This window comes from Protomyctophum bolini (assembly GCF_963924005.1).
Source record: "Protomyctophum bolini genome assembly, chromosome: 8".
In the NCBI taxonomy this organism is placed as follows: Eukaryota; Metazoa; Chordata; class Actinopteri; order Myctophiformes; family Myctophidae; genus Protomyctophum; species Protomyctophum bolini.
Window position 1 is genome coordinate 2,251,926 of NC_137869.1, and position 19,275 is coordinate 2,271,200.

Genomic DNA, 19,275 nt, shown 5'->3' on the forward strand with positions numbered 1-19,275 from the left:
GTAGGGTCCTTATTAACACACTGAATGGTCTTTAAGCCCACCTGGTGCAGAGTGTAGGGTCCTTATTAACACCCTGAATGGTCTGAATGCCCACCTGGTGCAGAGTGTAGGGTCCTTATTAACACCCTGAATGGTCTTTAAGCCCACCTGGTGCAGAGTGTAGGGTCCTTATTAACACCCTGAATGGTCTTTAAGCCCACCTGGTGCAGAGTGTAGGGTCCTTATTAACACCCTGAATGGTCTAAATGCCCACCTGGTGCAGAGTGTAGGGTCCTTATTAACACCCTGAATGGTCTTTAAGCCCACCTGGTGCAGAGTGTAGGGTCCTTATTAACACCCTGAATGGTCTGAATGCCCACCTGGTGCAAAGTGTAGGGTCCTTATTAACACCCTGAATGGTCTGAATGCCCACCTGGTGCAGAGTGTAGGCGGTGAAGCAGGTCTTCTTGGTCAACAGCGAGGCGGCTCGGCCCGTCGGGGCGGTCAACAGGACCTCGTCTGCACCGCAGAACACCGCGGCGGCTTTCTCCCCCTCCTCCTCCTCCCCCCGCTGGGGCTCCTCCCCGTCGTCCAATCGGGGGAGGAGGGGCGGAGCCTCCTCCTCGTCGTGGTCGTCCCAGCCCGTCGTGTCGTTCTCGAAGGCGGCGCAGGCGCTCTGGATCTCCGCCGTGTCGTTGGCGCTGCGCTGAGCGATGGCCGCCTTGAACAGCAGGCTGACCACCGTGGTCTTCCCACAGCCGCCCTGTGGGGACGGAGCAGTGGTTTTAGGGTTTAGGAACAGCAGGCTGACCACCGTGGTCTTCCCACAGCCGCCCTGTGGGACGGAGCATTGGTTTAAGGGTTTAGGAACAGCAGGCTGACCACCGTGGTCTTCCCACAGCCGCCCTGTGGGACGGAGCAGTGGTTTAAGGGTTTAGGAACAGCAGGCTGACCACCGTGGTCTTCCCACAGCCGCCCTGTGGGACGGAGCAGTGGTTTAACCCTAACCCACAGCCGCCCTGTGGGACGGAGCAGTGGTTTAACCCTAACCCACAGCCTCCCTGTGGGACGGAGCAGTGGTTTAACCCTAACCCACAGCCGCCCTGTGGGACGGAGCAGTGGTTTAACCCTAACCCACAGCCTCCCTGTGGGACGGAGCAGTGGTTTAACCCTAACCCACAGCCTCCCTGTGGGACGGAGCAGTGGTTTAACCCTAACCCACAGCCTCCCTGTGGGACGGAGCAGTGGTTTAACCCTAACCCACAGCCTCCCTGTGGGACGGAGCAGTGGTTTTAGGGTTTAGGAACAGCAGGCTGACCACCGTGGTCTTCCCACAGCCTCCCTGTGGGACGGAGCAGTGTTTATAAACAAATCCCAAAATGTTTATAAACAAATCACAAATGTTTATAAACAAATCACAAATGTTTATAAACAAATCACAAATGTTTATAAACAAATCACAAATGTTTATAAACAAATCCCAAAATGTTTATAAACAAATCACAAATGTTTATAAACAAATACCAAAATGTTTATAAACAAATCCCATGAGACTTGGTCCTACCCCCCCGACCATGAGACTTACTACAGGCCAACTGGTAGTGGTCCTACCCCCCCCCCCATGAGACTTAAAAATCCCAAATGTTTATAAACAAATCCCAAATGTTTGTAAACAAATCCCAAATGTTTATAAACAAATCACAAATGTTTATAAACAAATACCAAAATGTTTATAAACAAATCACAAATGTTTATAAACAAATACCAAAATGTTTATAAACAAATCCCATGAGACTTGGTCCTACCCCCCCGACCATGAGACTTACTACAGGCCAACTGGTAGTGGTCCTACCCCCCCCCATGAGACTTACAAATCCCAAATGTTTATAAACAAATACCAAATGTTTGTAAACAAATCCCAAATGTTTATAAACAAATCACAAATGTTTATAAACAAATCCCAAATGTTTGTAAACAAATCCCAAAATGTTTATAAACAAATCACAAATGTTTATAAACAAATCACAAATGTTTATAAACAAATCACAAATGTTTATAAACAAATACCAAAATGTTTATAAACAAATCCCATGAGACTTGGTCCTACCCCCCCGACCATGAGACTTACTACAGGCCAACTGGTAGTGGTCCTACCCCCCCCCCCCCCCATGAGACTTACAAATCCCAAATGTTTATAAACAAATCCCAAATGTTTGTAAACAAATCCCAAAATGTTTATAAACAAATCACAAATGTTTATAAACAAATCACAAATGTTTATAAACAAATCACAAATGTTTATAAACAAATACCAAAATGTTTATAAACAAATCCCATGAGACTTGGTCCTACCCCCCCGACCATGAGACTTACTACAGGCCAACTGGTAGTGGTCCTACCCCCCCCCCCCCCCATGAGACTTACAAATCCCAAATGTTTATAAACAAATCCCAAATGTTTGTAAACAAATCCCAAAATGTTTATAAACAAATCACAAATGTTTATAAACAAATCACAAATGTTTATAAACAAATCACAAATGTTTATAAACAAATACCAAAATGTTTATAAACAAATCCCATGAGACTTGGTCCTACCCCCCCGACCATGAGACGTACTACAGGCCAACTGGTAGTGGTCCTACCCCCCCCATGAGACTTACAAGTCCCAAATGTTTATAAACAAATCCCAAATGTTTGTAAACAAATCCCAAATGTTTATAAACAAATCACAAATGTTTATAAACAAATCACAAATGTTTATAAACAAATACCAAAATGTTTATAAACAAATCCCATGAGACTTGGTCCTACCCCCCCGACCATGAGACTTACTACAGGCCAACTGGTAGTGGTCCTACCCCCCCCATGAGACTTACAAATCCCAAATGTTTATAAACAAATCCCAAATGTTTGTAAACAAATCCCAAAATGTTTATAAACAAATCACAAATGTTTATAAACAAATACCAAAATGTTTATAAACAAATCACAAATGTTTATAAACAAATACCAAAATGTTTATAAACAAAACCCATGAGACTTGATCCTACCCCCCCGACCATGAGACTTACTACAGGCCAACTGGTAGTGGTCCTACCCCCCCCATGAGACTTACAAATCCCAAATGTTTATAAACAAATCCCAAATGTTTGTAAACAAATCCCAAAATGTTTATAAACAAATCACAAATGTTTATAAACAAATCACAAATGTTTATAAACAAATCACAAATGTTTATAAACAAATCCCATGAGACTTGGTCCTACCCCCCCGACCATGAGACTTACTACAGGTCAACTGGTAGTGGTCCTACCCCCCCCCATGAGACTTACAGGTCAACTGGTAGTGGTCCTACCCCCCCGACCATGAGACTTACTACAGGTCAACTGGTAGTGGTCCTACCCGACAGTGGTGATCAATATTTCATGTCAAGAACCCCAGAAATTATTATGTAATTGGCTGCTGCTGAAAATATGTTATTCCAGGAACGCAACGCGATAATAAGGTTCACCTTATATGGCAATGACGGAAGGCTGGATAGACGGAACGTTTGACATGTAAAAAAATATATATATAGAGGAGACTCACTCTTGTTCTCTGGTGCTAACATTTGATTATTCCATATTCCATATAGTTTGAATGTCCTCATAGCTGGCGATATAAACAAATTGCAAAGTGTAAAATTAGCTCCTGTATTTTAGCTTGACTGCGTGTGCGTGTGCGTGTGTGTGTGTGTGTGTGTGTGTGTGTGCGTATGCGTGCGTGCATGCGTGCGTGCTTGCATATAACCTCATATAGTCTTAACCGCGGCCACGTAAGTCAGTTTCATGATGTTTTGGGTTCCGTGGCAGTAATTTCACGTTTCCTGATCACAGACGGGTCACATGCTGCTCCAGGTTAGCCTGCTGGCTCAACTGCATTGGAGTGATATAAGTAACCATGGTGATTATTATTATTATTATTGGAGTGATATAAGTAACCATGGTGATTATTATTATTATTATTGGAGTGATATAAGTAACCATGGTGATTATTATTATTATTATTGGAGTGATATAAGTAACCATGGTGATTATTATTATTATTATTGGAGTGATATAAGTAACCATGGTGACAGACAAATTAATACAAATGCCATTTAACCCATTTTGGGGGCGGGAACCCCTTTTGGTGTTTGAAGCATCATGTTATACTTTAGCTGTTGAAAAATAGCAGATCTACAAGTTCATATAGCGCGGGTCTGCTATTTTAGAAAAAATCGTGAAAATGTGCCTCAAATCTTTGAATATATATTATTACAGAGTTTCAGTTTTAAACTCAAATCTTTGCTTCTGGGGGGGGGGGGGGGGGGGGGGGTCCCTGGAACAACATATTTTCAGATGGGGGGTCGGCGGCCAATTACATATAATTTTCACACTGGTAAAAGTCACACTGGATGACTGGAATGATAAATGCCGACAATGGCTCATGGCAAAACATGACTGACTGACTGATGTGTTTAGCTGCATGTGGTGGTTTTTCAAGGTATGTTCTGTGCCAGATGTGTATTGATATAATTTCATCCGGTATTCATATATGCCCCTCGGCCCACCAGGTGTTCCGTGCCAAGCGCTCCCTAACCCTAACCCCTCCCCGCCCACCAGGTGACCCGTGCCACAAGCGCTCCCTAACCCTAACCCCTCCCACCCACCAGGTGCCCCGTGCCAAGCGCTCCCTAACCCTAACCCCTCCCGCCCACCAGGTGCCCCGTGCCACAAGCGCTCCCTAACCCTAACCCCTCCCGCCCACCAGGTGCCCCGTGCCACAAGCGCTCCCTAACCCTAACCCCTCCCGCCCACCAGGTGCCCCGTGCCACAAGCGCTCCCTAACCCTAACCCCTCCCCGCCCACCAGGTGCCCCGTGCCAAGCGCTCCCTAACCCTAACCCCTCCCCGCCCACCAGGTGCCCCGTGCCACAAGCGCTCCCTAACCCTAACCCCTCCCCGCCCACCAGGTGACCCGTGCCACAAGCGCTCCCTAACCCTAACCCCTCCCCGCCCGCCAGGTGTTCCGTGCCAAGCGCTCCCTAACCTTAACCCCTCCCGCCCACCAGCTGCCCCGTGCCACAAGCGCTCCCTAACCCTAACCCCTTCCCACCCACCAGGTGTTCCGTGCCACAAGCGCTCCCTAACCCTAACCCCTCCCCACCCACCAGGTGTTCCGTGCCAAGCGCTCCCTAACCCTAACCCCTCCCGCCCACCATGCAGGTGTTCCGTGCCAAGCGCTCCCTGGCGCGCCACAGCTCTCACAGACGTGCAGCTCGGCCGACAACAGCCCCAACGAGCAGCGGCGGCGGCTGCGCTGCTCCCCCTCCCTCAGCCCCTTCCGCGGCAGAAAGGGCGGAGCCAGCAGCCCCGGCGGCGGCGGCAGGGGCAGGGGCGTGGCCACGGGGGGGGTCCTCGGACCTGCTGCAGCGAGCGCACACCGTCAACAAACTTCTCCACAAACACTGAGGAGAAGTTCATATAATGGCCTGTTGTGGCGCTGTCATTGGGCCCAAAAAAACCCATATCCCCATAGAAGTCCATGTATTTGGGCCCAACTTCACCTAGACTGTATTAACTTAATAAACATGGTCATGAATACTTTCTGCTTCCAGTCACTAGTTTAAAGTCTCATTTCTCAAAATGATGGTCCCATTTATTAAAGAAATGACCATAAAGTCGCGTATGTTCTGAGGGGCGTGGCTACCGTTACAGTCTATGAACGGGATCCCTCACCCACTCGAGTCAAAATAAAAACCAACTAAGAAGAAGGGGGGGGAAGTCCCGCCTCGTTGTCTGGGCCAGCCAATGGGCCAGCTGGGCCCAAACGGATCTAGAAAGATGGCGATTTACAATTCAAGGACTGACTGGCTTCATTTTACGTTCCATATCAGACCCGGAGAACGCTTTGTCCATATTTTTTTTTTTTTACAGTCTATGGTCCGGACAGTGGAGAGATGGCCTCTCCTGTGTAAGGTGATATTATTGTGTATAATTCCCTGCACATGAAGGAATACAAAGACAAACTTAAGGAAGCTGCCTTGCCCTGGGTAGTGACGAGTCGGTCACAAATACAATATCATATAGAAAAACATCACAACACATCAGAAGATCAGGAAAAGTGAATTACAGTACATACCGGTAGGTTACCCTAGATAGCACTTCTGTAATGTAAGTCGCTCTGGATTAAGAGCGTCTGCTAAATGCCTAAATTGTAAATTGTAATTGGTAGGTTACAAATAGAAGCTAAGACACATTTCAAAACCATCTGAAAACAGTTACATATTGTGGCGGTCTGTCTGTGTGCTCACTAAGGTTTTAATTTAGTTTGTCGTTGGATAAGATTTCGTCCAACAATTCCATGCTGTATTGATGTTGGTACCATTAGGAGAGACAACAGGTTGTATTGATGTTGGTACCATTAGGAGAGACAACAGGTTGTATTGATGTTGGTACCATTAGGAGAGACAACAGGCTGTATTGATGTTGGTACCATTAGGAGAGACAACAGGTTGTATTGATGTTGGTACCATTAGGAGAGACAACAGGCTGTATTGATGTTGGTACCATTAGGAGAGACAACAGGCTGTATTGATGTTGGTACCATTAGGAGAGACAACAGGTTGTATTGATGTTGGTACCATTAGGAGAGACAACAGGCTGTATTGATGTTGGTACCATTAGGAGAGACAACAGGCTGTATTGATGTTGGTACCATTAGGAGAGACAACAGGTTGTATTGATGTTGGTACCATTAGGAGAGACAACAGGCTGTATTGATGTTGGTACCATTAGGAGAGACAACAGGTTGTATTGATGTTGGTACCATTAGGAGAGACAACAGGTTGTATTGATGTTGGTACCATTAGGAGAGACAACAGGTTGTATTGATGTTGGTACCATTAGGAGAGACAACAGGTTGTATTGATGTTGGTACCATTAGGAGAGACAACAGGTTGTATTGACGTTGGTACCATTAGGAGAGACAACAGGCTGTATTGATGTTGGTACCATTAGGAGAGACAACAGGCTGTATTGATGTTGGTACCATTAGGAGAGACAACAGGCTGTATTGATGTTGGTACCATTAGGAGAGATAACAGGTTGTATTGATGTTGGTACCATTAGGAGAGACAACAGGTTGTATTGATGTTGGTACCATTAGGAGAGACAACAGGTTGTATTGATGTTGGTACCATTAGGAGAGATAACAGGTTGTATTGATGTTGGTACCATTAGGAGAGACAACAGGTTGTATTGATGTTGGTACCATTAGGAGAGACAACAGGTTGTATTGATGTTGGTACCATTAGGAGAGACAACAGGTTGTATTGATGTTGGTACCATTAGGAGAGACAACAGGTTGTATTGATGTTGGTACCATTAGGAGAGACAACAGGTTGTATTGATGTTGGTACCATTAGGAGAGATAACAGGTTGTATTGATGTTGGTACCATTAGGAGAGACAACAGGTTGTATTGATGTTGGTACCATTAGGAGAGACAACAGGTTGTATTGATGTTGGTACCATTAGGAGAGACAACAGGTTGTATTGATGTTGGTACCATTAGGAGAGACAACAGGTTGTATTGATGTTGGTACCATTAGGAGAGACAACAGGTTGTATTGATGTTGGTACCATTAGGAGAGACAACAGGTTGTATTGATGTTGGTACCATTAGGAGAGACAACAGGTTGTATTGATGTTGGTACCATTAGGAGAGACAACAGGCTGTATTGATGTTGGTATTGATTAGGAGAGATAACAGGCAAACGTTGATCAAAATAGCAATCCTTAAACATTCACTCTAAATGTGTAGACTTTGTTTGTTAAATTAAGTTTAATATAATTTGACTCTCATGAAACCAAATGGACCCGGGAGTGCCATCTATCAATCTCTATCATTTAACCTGGAATCTCCTCAAGGAGCACTGGTTGAAAACCACTGGAACAGATCGTTTAGAAATAGTTTGTCAAATGTATGTATTAGTGTGCATTTATATCATCTCATTCAGCCCCCCACCCCCCACCCCGTCTGTGTCAGCATAATTACAATCTCTGCTTGTGTAACTATTTGTGTGTCATCTTTATCTTTAGTGTAGATCCTCATATGGACATTTAGAATAGCATCTCTGTTAACCCATTCAGGCCTGACGTCGAAATTTAAAAAAAAAAAGTTTTCTAAATCATGACAATTTTCTGAAAGATTTGAGGCACATTGAGACAAAGCGGGTGCCTATATATGGGCTATAGTTCCAAACACTGGAACTATCCCATTGAGATAGAATGAGAACTTCCTCATTCCATTGTTACAATGGGAGTCAACGCTATAGTGTCGCCACTCTGTTCCATCCTACCTTCCCGCTGATCACCGTCACCGCGTTGGCACAGATCATCTCCGCCGCGCGCACCTGGTCCTCGTCCAGCTCTATGGGGGGGAGGAGCCTCTCTGGGTCCGCCTCCTCCTCCTCCTCCTCCTCGCCGTCCCCGCCGGGCACGCCTGTCACCATCATTACAGAATCGTTACTGTTATTGTTTTCCATAATCATGTACATGTTGAAGAATGTTCATATGATGTGTTCAAACATTTCAGAAATACTGTAAATAGCAGATCTACAAGCCACCAAATGCCTCACGTTTTGAGGTTGTAGATACAGTAGGTATCTATGTTTCAGTCATTTCAGTGTACATGGAAGTTACTGTATTTGTCATATCTGCCCTTCTTTACGAAGCCAAAAAGCCAAACAGAAATTGCATTTTAATTGTTCCAATGTTCGACGACAGAAACACAATACAATTCTTAATTGTAATGAATAATTTAATTTGTAAAACGTCATACCGCTGGGCTCTGATTGGACCATGTTCTGCTGCTGAGGAGGTGGAACCGGGCCTGATGTGATCATGTTCTGGCTCTGAGGAGGTAGAACCGGGCCCGGTACAGGCTCACCGCCCTCTGCCGCCGGGCCGCGGTGCTCCTCCTCCTCCTCCGCGTCCACAGCGGCCTCCATCTTGGCTCTGTCCGCGTCCACAGCGGCCTCCATCTTGGCTCTGTCCGCGTCCACAGCGGCCTCCATCTTGGCTCTGCGTCGCTCCACGGCCGCGGCGTGCAGCACCTCCCTGGCGTCCAGCGGGATCGTCCACTGCTCGCCCTGCAGCAGGCGGCGCAGGCACCCGCTGATGCCCGTCTCGTAGGAGAACAGGTTGTGGAGCCCCACCTATAGGGAAGATGGGTAATCAATCGGTCATTAAGGAGCCAGCTGAGGTGGTTCGGGGCGGGCATCTGGTTAGGATGCCTCTCAGGCGTCTCCCTAGGGAGGTCCTAGTTCTAATGTTTAGAACTATAGCCCATAGCACCCCGCTTCGTCTCAATGGGATAGTTCCAATGTGTGGAACTATAGCCCATAGGCACCCCGCTTTGTCTCAATGGGATAGTTCCAATGTGTGGAACTATAGCCCATAGCACCCCCCGCTTTGTCTCAATGGGATAGTTCCAAAGTTTGGAACTATAGCCCATAGCACCCCGCTTTGTCTCAATGGGATAGTTCCAATGTTTAGAACTATAGCCCATAGCACCCTGCTTTGTCTCAATGGGATAGTTCCAAAGTTTGGAACTATAGCCCATAGCACCCCGCTTTGTCTCAATGGGATAGTTCCAATGTGTGGAACTATAGCCCATAGCACCCTGCTTTATCTCAATGGGATAGTTCCAATGTGTGGAACTATAGCCCATAGCACCCTGCTTTGTCTCAATGGGATAGTTCCAAAGTTTGGAACTATAGCCCATAGCACCCCGCTTTGTCTCAATGGGATAGTTCCAATGTTTAGAACTATAGCCCATAGCACCCCGCTTTGTCTCAATGGGATAGTTCCAAAGTTTGGAACTATAGCCCATAGCACCCCGCTTTGTCTCAATGGGATAGTTCCAATGTGTGGAACTATAGCCCATAGCACCCTGCTTTATCTCAATGGGATAGTTCCAATGTGTGGAACTATAGCCCATAGCACCCCCCGCTTTATCTCAATGGGATAGTTCCAATGTGTGGAACTATAGCCCATAGGCACCCTGCTTTATCTCAATGGGATAGTTCCAAAGTGTGGAACTATAGCCCATAGCACCCTGCTTTGTCTCAATGGGATAGTTCCAATGTGTGGAACTATAGCCCATACATAGCACCCCGCTTTGTCTCAATGGGATAGTTCCAATGTGTGGAACTATAGCCCATAGCACCCCGCTTTGTCTCAATGGGATAGTTCCAATGTGTGGAACTATAGCCCATAGCACCCTGCTTTGTCTCAATGGGATAGTTCCAATGTGTGGAACTATAGCCCATAGCACCCTGCTTTGTCTCAATGGGATAGTTCCAATGTGTGGAACTATAGCCCATAGCACCCTGCTTCATCTCAATGGGATATAGTTCCAAAGTGTGGAACTATAGCCCATAGCACCATGCTTTATCTCAATGGGATAGTTCCAAAGTGTGGAACTATAGCCCATAGCACCATGCTTTATCTCAATGGGATAGTTCCAAAGTGTGGAACTATAGCCCATAGCACCCTGCTTCATCTCAATGGGATAGTTCCAATGTGTGGAACTATAGCCCATAGCACCCTGCTTCATCTCAATGGGATAGTTCCAATGTGTGGAACTATAGCCCATAGCACCCCGCTTTGTCTCAATGGGATAGTTCCAAAGTGTGGAACTATAGCCCATAGCACCCTGCTTTGTCTCAATGGGATAGTTCCAATGTGTGGAACTATAGCCCATAGCACCCCGCTTTGTCTCAATGGGATAGTTCCAAAGTTTGGAACTATAGCCCATAGCACCCCGCTTCATCTCAATGGGATATAGTTCCAAAGTGTGGAACTATAGCCCATAGCACCATGCTTTATCTCAATGGGATAGTTCCAAAGTGTGGAACTATAGCCCATAGCACCATGCTTTATCTCAATGGGATAGTTTCAAAGTGTGGAACTATAGCCCATAGCACCCTGCTTCATCTCAATGGGATAGTTCCAATGTGTGGAACTATAGCCCATAGCACCCTGCTTCATCTCAATGGGATATAGTTCCAAAGTGTGGAACTATAGCCCATAGCACCATGCTTTATCTCAATGGGATAGTTCCAAAGTGTGGAACTATAGCCCATAGCACCATGCTTTATCTCAATGGGATAGTTCCAAAGTGTGGAACTATAGCCCATAGCACCCTGCTTCATCTCAATGGGATAGTTCCAATGTGTGGAACTATAGCCCATAGCACCCTGCTTCATCTCAATGGGATAGTTCCAATGTGTGGAACTATAGCCCATAGCACCCCGCTTTGTCTCAATGGGATAGTTCCAAAGTGTGGAACTATAGCCCGTAGCACCCCGCTTTGTCTCAATGGGATAGTTCCAATGTGTGGAACTATAGCCCATAGCACCATGCTTTGTCTCAATGGGATAGTTCCAACGTGTGGAACTATAGCCCATAGCACCCTGCTTTATCTCAATGGGATAGTTCCAATGTTTAGAACTATAGCCCATAGCACCCCGCTTTGTCTCAATGGGATAGTTCCAAAGTGTGGAACTATAGCCCGTAGCACCCCGCTTTGTCTCAATGGGATAGTTCCAATGTGTGGAACTATAGCCCATAGCACCATGCTTTGTCTCAATGGGATAGTTCCAACGTGTGGAACTATAGCCCATAGCACCATGCTTTGTCTCAATGGGATAGTTCCAAAGTGTGGAACTATAGCCCGTAGCACTCTCACCTTCTTCTCCCTGTCGAACACCACCACGCCCAGCGTCCTGAGGAACTCCACGGCGTCCCAGGTGGCCCAGTCGGGGGTCCCCGGGTCAGCCCTCAGCCGGTCACACAGCAGCTGCTGGTCCATGTAGGTGCTGCCGGTGCGGTAGCAGTGCTTCTTCAGCCGGTCGTAGGCCCACAGCGCCGTGCGCTGCAGAGGAGGGATCCGGGCCAGGAGGTCCGTGTCCATGAAGGCCTGGAGCTGGGCCTCGCAGCGGGTCAGCTTCAGCTCCTTATGCATCACCTCAGAACCACACCACAAGTATAGACACAGAGTTAACCCATTTAGGACTGAAAAAAAAATGTCTTCTAAATCCTGACAGTTTTCTGAAATACCTATATGTTTCTAGGCCTATATATATCACTCAATAGTTCATGTCAAGGACCCCAAAAATGATCTGTAATTGGCCTCCGACCCCCATCTGAAAATATGTTGTTCCAGGGACCCTCCAGAAGCAAAGATTTGAGTTAAAAACGTTCGTTCTGAAAAGATATATATTCCAAATTTGAGGCACATTTTCACGATTTTTCAAAAATAGCAGAACTACAAGCTCGTAAAGGAGAATTCCATACTAGAAGGCTTTCTTACATTTCTTTGTAGTCGTTACGTCCCCACCAAAGAGGTCCAGGTGTTATTTTGTGCAAAATCTCCTTATTTCCCCTACCATATAAGCCCTCAATGAATTGCATTGAATTGAATGGGAATTGAATGGGGCTATGGGGTGTTGTGCTAATTCGCTTATTTCCATCGCTCAAAATTATATATATTTTGTATATATCCTGTAATATATATATACATAATATCCCAAGCGGACAAAGCCAACTCGGATCGTGACAAATCATGACAATGAACACATGTTTTGGGGCCGATCAAATAATAATAATAAGAAAAACAAAACAAATAGTGTTGTCTCCTTCCTTTATTTTCTTCTTTCTAATGATTTGATCGGCCCCAAAACATTGTGTTCATTGTCATGATTTGTCACGATCCGAGTTGGCTTTGTCCGCGGCGTAACCGTCTTTAAATAAATAAATACTTTAAGAAATGCCTATGAGGGAAAATGAACGGCGATTTATTTTCCGGGTCTCTCGAGGGGGCGGGACTGCGACGGTCTATTGCTCCAACAACCAACCAACACAGCGGAGCCTCACATAGTTGAATCCCAGCTTCCACACGTCAGTCGTCAACATCTGCTCCAGCTGGTTCAGCATGCTGGGATCCTCCTCCAGGTCTTCTGCCTCCTCCGTCTCCTGTCGTGCCCCGCCGTTCTGTAGGGCGGCCCCCGGGGGTCCGTTCTGTAGGGCGGCCCCTGGGGGTCCCGGCGTGGCTCGTGTGGGCGTAGGGGCAGGTTGTGGCGGTCCAGGTTGGCATGACGCTGATGATGATGATGATGTCACTGTCCTCTCCTTGCCCTTTTTGAGCAGCTCAAGGAAATGCCCCGGCAGCAGCGTAGGGACGTACGTCATCACCAGAGGGTAGAGGGAGGCCGCATGCACCTGCATCCCTGCATCTGTGATGACAACAGAATGAGCATCATTTGGGTTAAGATCCGAAATCCGCAATAAAAAACGTCAACGTCAACAAACGAGTTGCTAGAGGCCAAAAGAAAGAAAGAAAGAAAGAAGAGGAGAGGAAAAAGCTGGACAGGACGGTGAGAACAGCCAGTAAAATCATTGGTACCTCGCTGCCCTCCCTGGCAGACATATACAGTAGCGCTGGAAGGGGGGTGCGGAGGGTGCGCCAGCACCCCTTGCTGGTGGGGAGGAGAATTTTTGGGATCTTTTTAATTTTTTGTAAAAAAAAATATATTATATATTATATATTATATATAAGTATATACACACATATATATAGTAAAACAATAATGTATTTAACTTTTGGGAATAAAATTGTTGTTGAAAGAAGTGTTTTAGTTTCACCTGTGACCTGGCTGTAGCCTGGTGACCCGGTCGTCATTAGTTAGAACGGAAGTTTATTGTTGAGAGAGACTGCGCACTGTGCCGGTGACGGGTGACCGGTCTGTGCTGTGAAGTGATCGTCAAACAGTGGAACTTGAAGAAGAGATCATAATACGTTTGATTTGATATATATTTTTTATTTGGATATATGAATATTTCAGCCTGTGCCTGTGGCACAATATTATTTAATTGAAGCCTGGGTGCGCACTGTGTGCCGGTCTCGTCTGTGCTGTGCTGTCAAACAGTGGAACTTGAGGAAAGGATCAATAGGCCTACATTTGATTTGATACATTTTATTATTTTTGGTATATGAATATTTCAGCCTGTGGCACAATTTATTTTATTTTATTGAAATAAATCCCTGTTCCTTCACCAACGTCTGGTTGTGTAACTTGTAAGTGTAATGCATGGCCTGCCGGGCCTGGTTAATAATAATGCTTGTCTGCAGCGCATAGTTTTGCGGCACCAAAATACTGTTTTTGCGCGCGGACCCGACCCGCGCAGGCCCGATTTTTCGCGCGGCCGCGCTACGCGCGGCCGCGGTGTCGTTGCCAGACAGCTCCCCTGAGCTCTGATGACTTCCAGCGCGCCTGGACATATACCAGCAAAGGTGTATCAGGAGAGCAACTGGTATCACCAAGGATGCCACCCACCCCTCTCACAGCCTGATCTCCCTTTTGCCCTCTGGGAAACGGTACAGAAGGATGCCACCCACCTCTCTCACAGCCTGATCTCCCTCATGCCCTCTGGGAAACGGTACAGAAGGATGCCACCCACCCCTCTCACAGCCTGATCTCCCTTTTGCCCTCTGGGGAACGGTACAGGAGCATCAGGGCCAGGACAGAAAGGATGCGGAGAAGCTTCTTTCTACCAGGCAATCAGGCTCCTGAACTCTAGCCTCCCTGGCAGATAGGACATGAACTGTGATCCATGTTCTGAACTCTAGCCTCCCTGGCAGATAGGACATGAACTGTGATCCATGTTCTGAACACTAGCCTCCCTGGCAGATAGGACATGAACTGTGATCCATGTTCTGAACTCTAGCCTCCCTGGCAGATAGGACATGAACTGTGATCCATGTTCTGAACTCTAGCCTCCCTGGCAGATAGGACATGAACTGTGATCCATGTTCTGAACTCTAGCCTCCCTGGCAGATAGGACATGAACTGTGATCCATGTTCTGAACTCTAGCCTCCCTGGCAGATAGGACATGAACTGTGATCCATGTTCAGGTTTTTAAATGGTTTTAAATGGTTTTTATTCTATTAATCTTTTTATGGATCCCTGTAGTTTTTAGGACTTATTTATACTTAGTATTGTCTTGCACTGATCATTTATTATTGTACGAGCCTGTGCTGTCTTTTAACTAGGACAACGACGACGACAACAACATACCTGAGTTTGTGACTCTGGCTCTGATGCACTGCGCGGCGCCCACGTTCCCCGCTCGCTCGAACTCCTCCAGCGCCTCCGGCAGGTCGAGGAGGGCGACGTCTCTGTCGGGCGGCAGCCACGCGAAGAACTGGGCCAGGAGCTCCGGAGGCTCCACGCCGCACGCCTTCAGGAACAGGGAGAGCAGCGGGCGCCAGCCGGGCCCGTCCAGGTCCGCGGGCAGCCGGTAGGACGGGTAGCCCTGGACCACGTGCTTCTTGCCGCGGCTCCGCGCCACGCACGTCACCTCCCACCACGGGCTGCGCAGCGCGAAGCGGCCCTCCACCTGGAGCCTGCTGCCGGAGACCAGGTCCTGGAACACCACTGGAAGGAGAACCGACGGGAAACCCCCCGTTAACACCTGGAACGCATCTGTGTCGCTTTAGCTTTTAAACCGCTCTGACCTGAGATCAGATTCATACGAGGTTTCCACTGGACACACACTGGTCTGATTAACCCATTCTGACCTGAGATCAGATTCATACGAGGTTTCCACTGGACACACACTGGTCTGATTAACCCATTCTGACCTGAGATCAGATTCTAAAAATGTCAGTCGTTCTTCGATTTTTCAAAAATAGCAGACCTACAAGCTCGTAGCGCGCCACTCGGTGGCGAGGCTATGAGCTTGTAGATCTGCTATTTTTCAATATCTAAAGCATGACATGATGCTGACACCAAAATGTTTTCCCGTTCAGAATGGGTTAAGCCGTTCTGGACGGGAATCCCTTTTGGTGTTTTAAAGCATCATGTTATACTATAGCTATTGAAAAATAAGCAGATCTACAAGCTCATAGTGCGGCACTCGGTGCCCCGCTATGAGCTTGGGGGGGGGGGTCCGTGGAACAACATGTTTTCAGATGGGGGTCGGCAGCCAATTACATATACTTTTGGGGGGGCTGCCGCCGGAGGTCTTCATACCCCCCGTGTGAACTGTGAACTGTGGGGTGCCCCAAGAAAGCATACTAGGGCCGCTATTATTTCTCTTAAATATATTAACGACATGAGTGCTGCCTGTAATTGTAAACTGTTCCTGTTTGCAGACGACTCAGCACTCCTGATTTCGGGGGAACACAAAACACAGATAGGCTTACAGATAACAAACTCTCATTTAGGTAAAACAGATTCCATCCTTTTTGGGTCCAACCATTCCCTTAACCCATTCTGACCTGAGATCAGATTCATACGAGGTTTCCACTGGACACACACTGGGTCTGATTAACCCATTCTGACCTGAGATCAGATTCTAAAAATGTCAGTCGTTCTTCGATTTTTCAAAAATAGCAGACCTACAAGCTCGTAGCGCGCCACTCGGTGGCGCGCTATGAGCTTGTAGATCTGCTATTTTTCAATAGCTAAAGCATAACATGATGCTAAACACCAAAATGGGTTCCCGGTCAGAATGGGTTATTAATAGGTTAATTGTAAAGGATTTTAAGGTCAGTATTGATGACATAGTAATAGCTAACAAAGAAGAGGTTACATATCTGGGCTGTATACTGGACAATAAACTGACGGGTGAAGGCATGGCAACAAGAGCGATCAAAAAAGTAAATCAGAGAACAAGATTATTGGGCAGAATCTCTTCATTTGTTAACAAGACGGCTCTCAGGACACTAGCTGGGGCTCTCATTCGGCCCTTATTTGACTATGCATGCACCTCCTGTTATTCCAACATCTCAATGTCACAAAAAAATACGCTCCAGACCTCCCAAAACAAACTAATCAGACTGTTACTAGGATTAGGGCCCATGACCCACCTCTGTGCAACACAATTTGATAGCATAGGTTGGCTCAGTGTTGAGGACAGAGTCAATCAACTGAAAATGGGACTAGCATTCAAGAAATGCAGCTCTGCCGTCCATGCCCACAGTGCCCAAAAAGGTGAGCAACTCCCACAGCCATAATACAAGAGGGAGTGTAAATAATGACCTGGTACCACCCATTTTCAGAACAAATATACCGGTAGGTAAATTCACATTTCACAGCACTGCCACTCAAGTGTGGAATGCCCCGCCCCCTTCCCTCAAAACAAGCAGATCACTGGTTTCCTTTAACCCATTCTGACCGGGCACCCATTTTGGTGTTAGCATCATGTTATGCTTTAGCTATTGAAAAATAGCAGATCTACAAGCTCATAGCGCGCCACCGAGTGGCGCGCTACGAGCTTGTAGGTCTGCTATTTTTGAAAAATCAAAGAACGACTGACATTTTTAGAATCTGATCTCAGGTCAGAATGGGTTAATCAGACCAGTGTGTGTCCAGTGGAAACCTCGTATGAATCTGATCTCAGGTCAGAATGGGTTAAAAAGGGTCTGAAAACTCACCCGTCACTGTCTTCAGGTCAAAGGGAGAGAGGGTGATGTTTTATTAATGTATTTATATTCCAACCTGTACATATAGATTTAGTGTGTTTGAGAAACGTATTGTTACTTTGTTGTCACTGTTGTCATTGTGAATGAATGCATGGGACCCGAATGGAAACAAGACCGCAATTATAAGGTCTTTCTTATCGGTGCTGTCCTTTTGGACCAGTGCTGTGCTTGACTGTACCCTGTATACTGTTTGCATCTAATTGTCTAATACAATTATCAATCAATCAATCAATCAAACAAACACCTGTTAGGCTCAGAGACGGGTGTGCGTAGACAGGGCTCTAAGAATTAAAAAAATCACACCCGTGTGAAGTGAGGGGCAGTAATATATTAAAGTCTAACTCATGTTGATTATTAGGTGATGTAACGTTGATGTAAAAACAAACGCTGCCGACACAAACATTAAACACCATCATTAACAATAAATGACGATATGTCGTAATGAGGCACGTTATGACGTACATTTTCCCTTCATTGTCGTTTACAAAACAAACATTGAACTAAAGACAAACATTAAACCTATAGCGCCCCTCAAAAAATATTTATTTTTAAAAACAACCTTGCAGGCACGTGCGTGCACACATAGACATCAAAAGTTATGCCCTTTTACCCGTCTGTAAAACAACTGCCCTTTCCAGACCCACAAAAAATGCAGCATTTGCCATTTACTACATGGTGAAATAAATGCACACATGCCGGCCCCTCCTCTCCTTTCCATGCCTGGATGTCGGAAGGGAGAAATGCATTTCTTCCCCCAGAAGTCTCCTGAACTTGAACACAGTATTTTGCGCTGAACTAATTTGTTTATAAAGCCATGTCGTTAACTTACACGTCACATCTCCACTACAGCTAAAGAGGGCTGGGGTGCCCCCCGAAAAGAGCTCGCAGCGCGACTCATTGTGAGCTTGTAGATCTGCTATTTTCGCTATTTCTGTCCAAAAGGGCCCTCCACACACACACACACACACACACACACACACACACACACACACACACACACACACACTAAGAGTTAGTTATGTTTCTGATTCTAACATTTGAAAAAAAATGCATGATCTACGACTACGGAGAGTCCATCTAGTAAATAATCAATGTAAACATTGATCTAGTAAATAATAAATGTAAACATTGATCTAGTAAATAATAAATGTAAACATTGATCTAGTAAATAATAAATGTAAACATTGACCTAGTAAATAATAAATGTAAACATTGCCTCCAGCTCTGTGAGATCAATCCCTGTACGTTGAGGCTATTTTATAATAATTAGGCCAAAGATTGAAGGGACAAATAAATCCTCCTCATCATCATTCATTGATTGATTGATTGATTGAAGTATTTATTAACAGTTTGCATAATTAAATTTAACAGTACATTTCAAGCACAAACTCAATACAAAAAACGGTTAACTGTGAGTGGACGACACCATAAAGCATTACACTTGTTTACAACAGGGTCCACCGTTTTCAATTCATCATAACATTTAGAAACGTACAAATATACACTTCTATATATAGCCCAAAAAAACAGGAAATCACCATAGAGGTAAAAAGGGGGGAAAAAACATAGGGCTTCATTTTCGTCACCGCTAAACTTTTTCGCCTTTTTTTTTTTAAATATAAATTTTGCTATTAACATTTTTGAATAGTTAAAATGGCCAGTCTACAAGCTCACAATGTGTCAATGTAGATTGGCTATAGTTGAACTATTCAAAAATG

General features: G+C 45.8%; 1 protein-coding gene across 3 annotated transcripts in view; it reads right to left on the bottom strand.

Moving 5' to 3' along the window:
• LOC308319655 (DNA helicase B-like) overlaps window positions 1-19,275 on the bottom strand; it is a 41,932-nt gene that overhangs the window by 22,157 nt on the left and 500 nt on the right. For 2 of the 3 annotated variants that reach the window (XM_080769768.1, XM_080769767.1), the window contains exons 2-8: window positions 18,387-18,482; window positions 15,147-15,506; window positions 12,945-13,303; window positions 11,758-12,036; window positions 8,845-9,220; window positions 8,363-8,505; window positions 413-742 (exon numbers count right to left, since the gene is read on the bottom strand). In XM_080769768.1, coding sequence (XP_080625894.1) covers window positions 413-742; window positions 8,363-8,505; window positions 8,845-9,220; window positions 11,758-12,036; window positions 12,945-13,303; window positions 15,147-15,506; window positions 18,387-18,482 — 1,943 coding nt within the window. The remainder of the gene's footprint in view (window positions 1-412; window positions 743-8,362; window positions 8,506-8,844; window positions 9,221-11,757; window positions 12,037-12,944; window positions 13,304-15,146; window positions 15,507-18,386; window positions 18,483-19,275) is intronic. The other variant, XM_080769769.1, reaches the window with a different exon arrangement.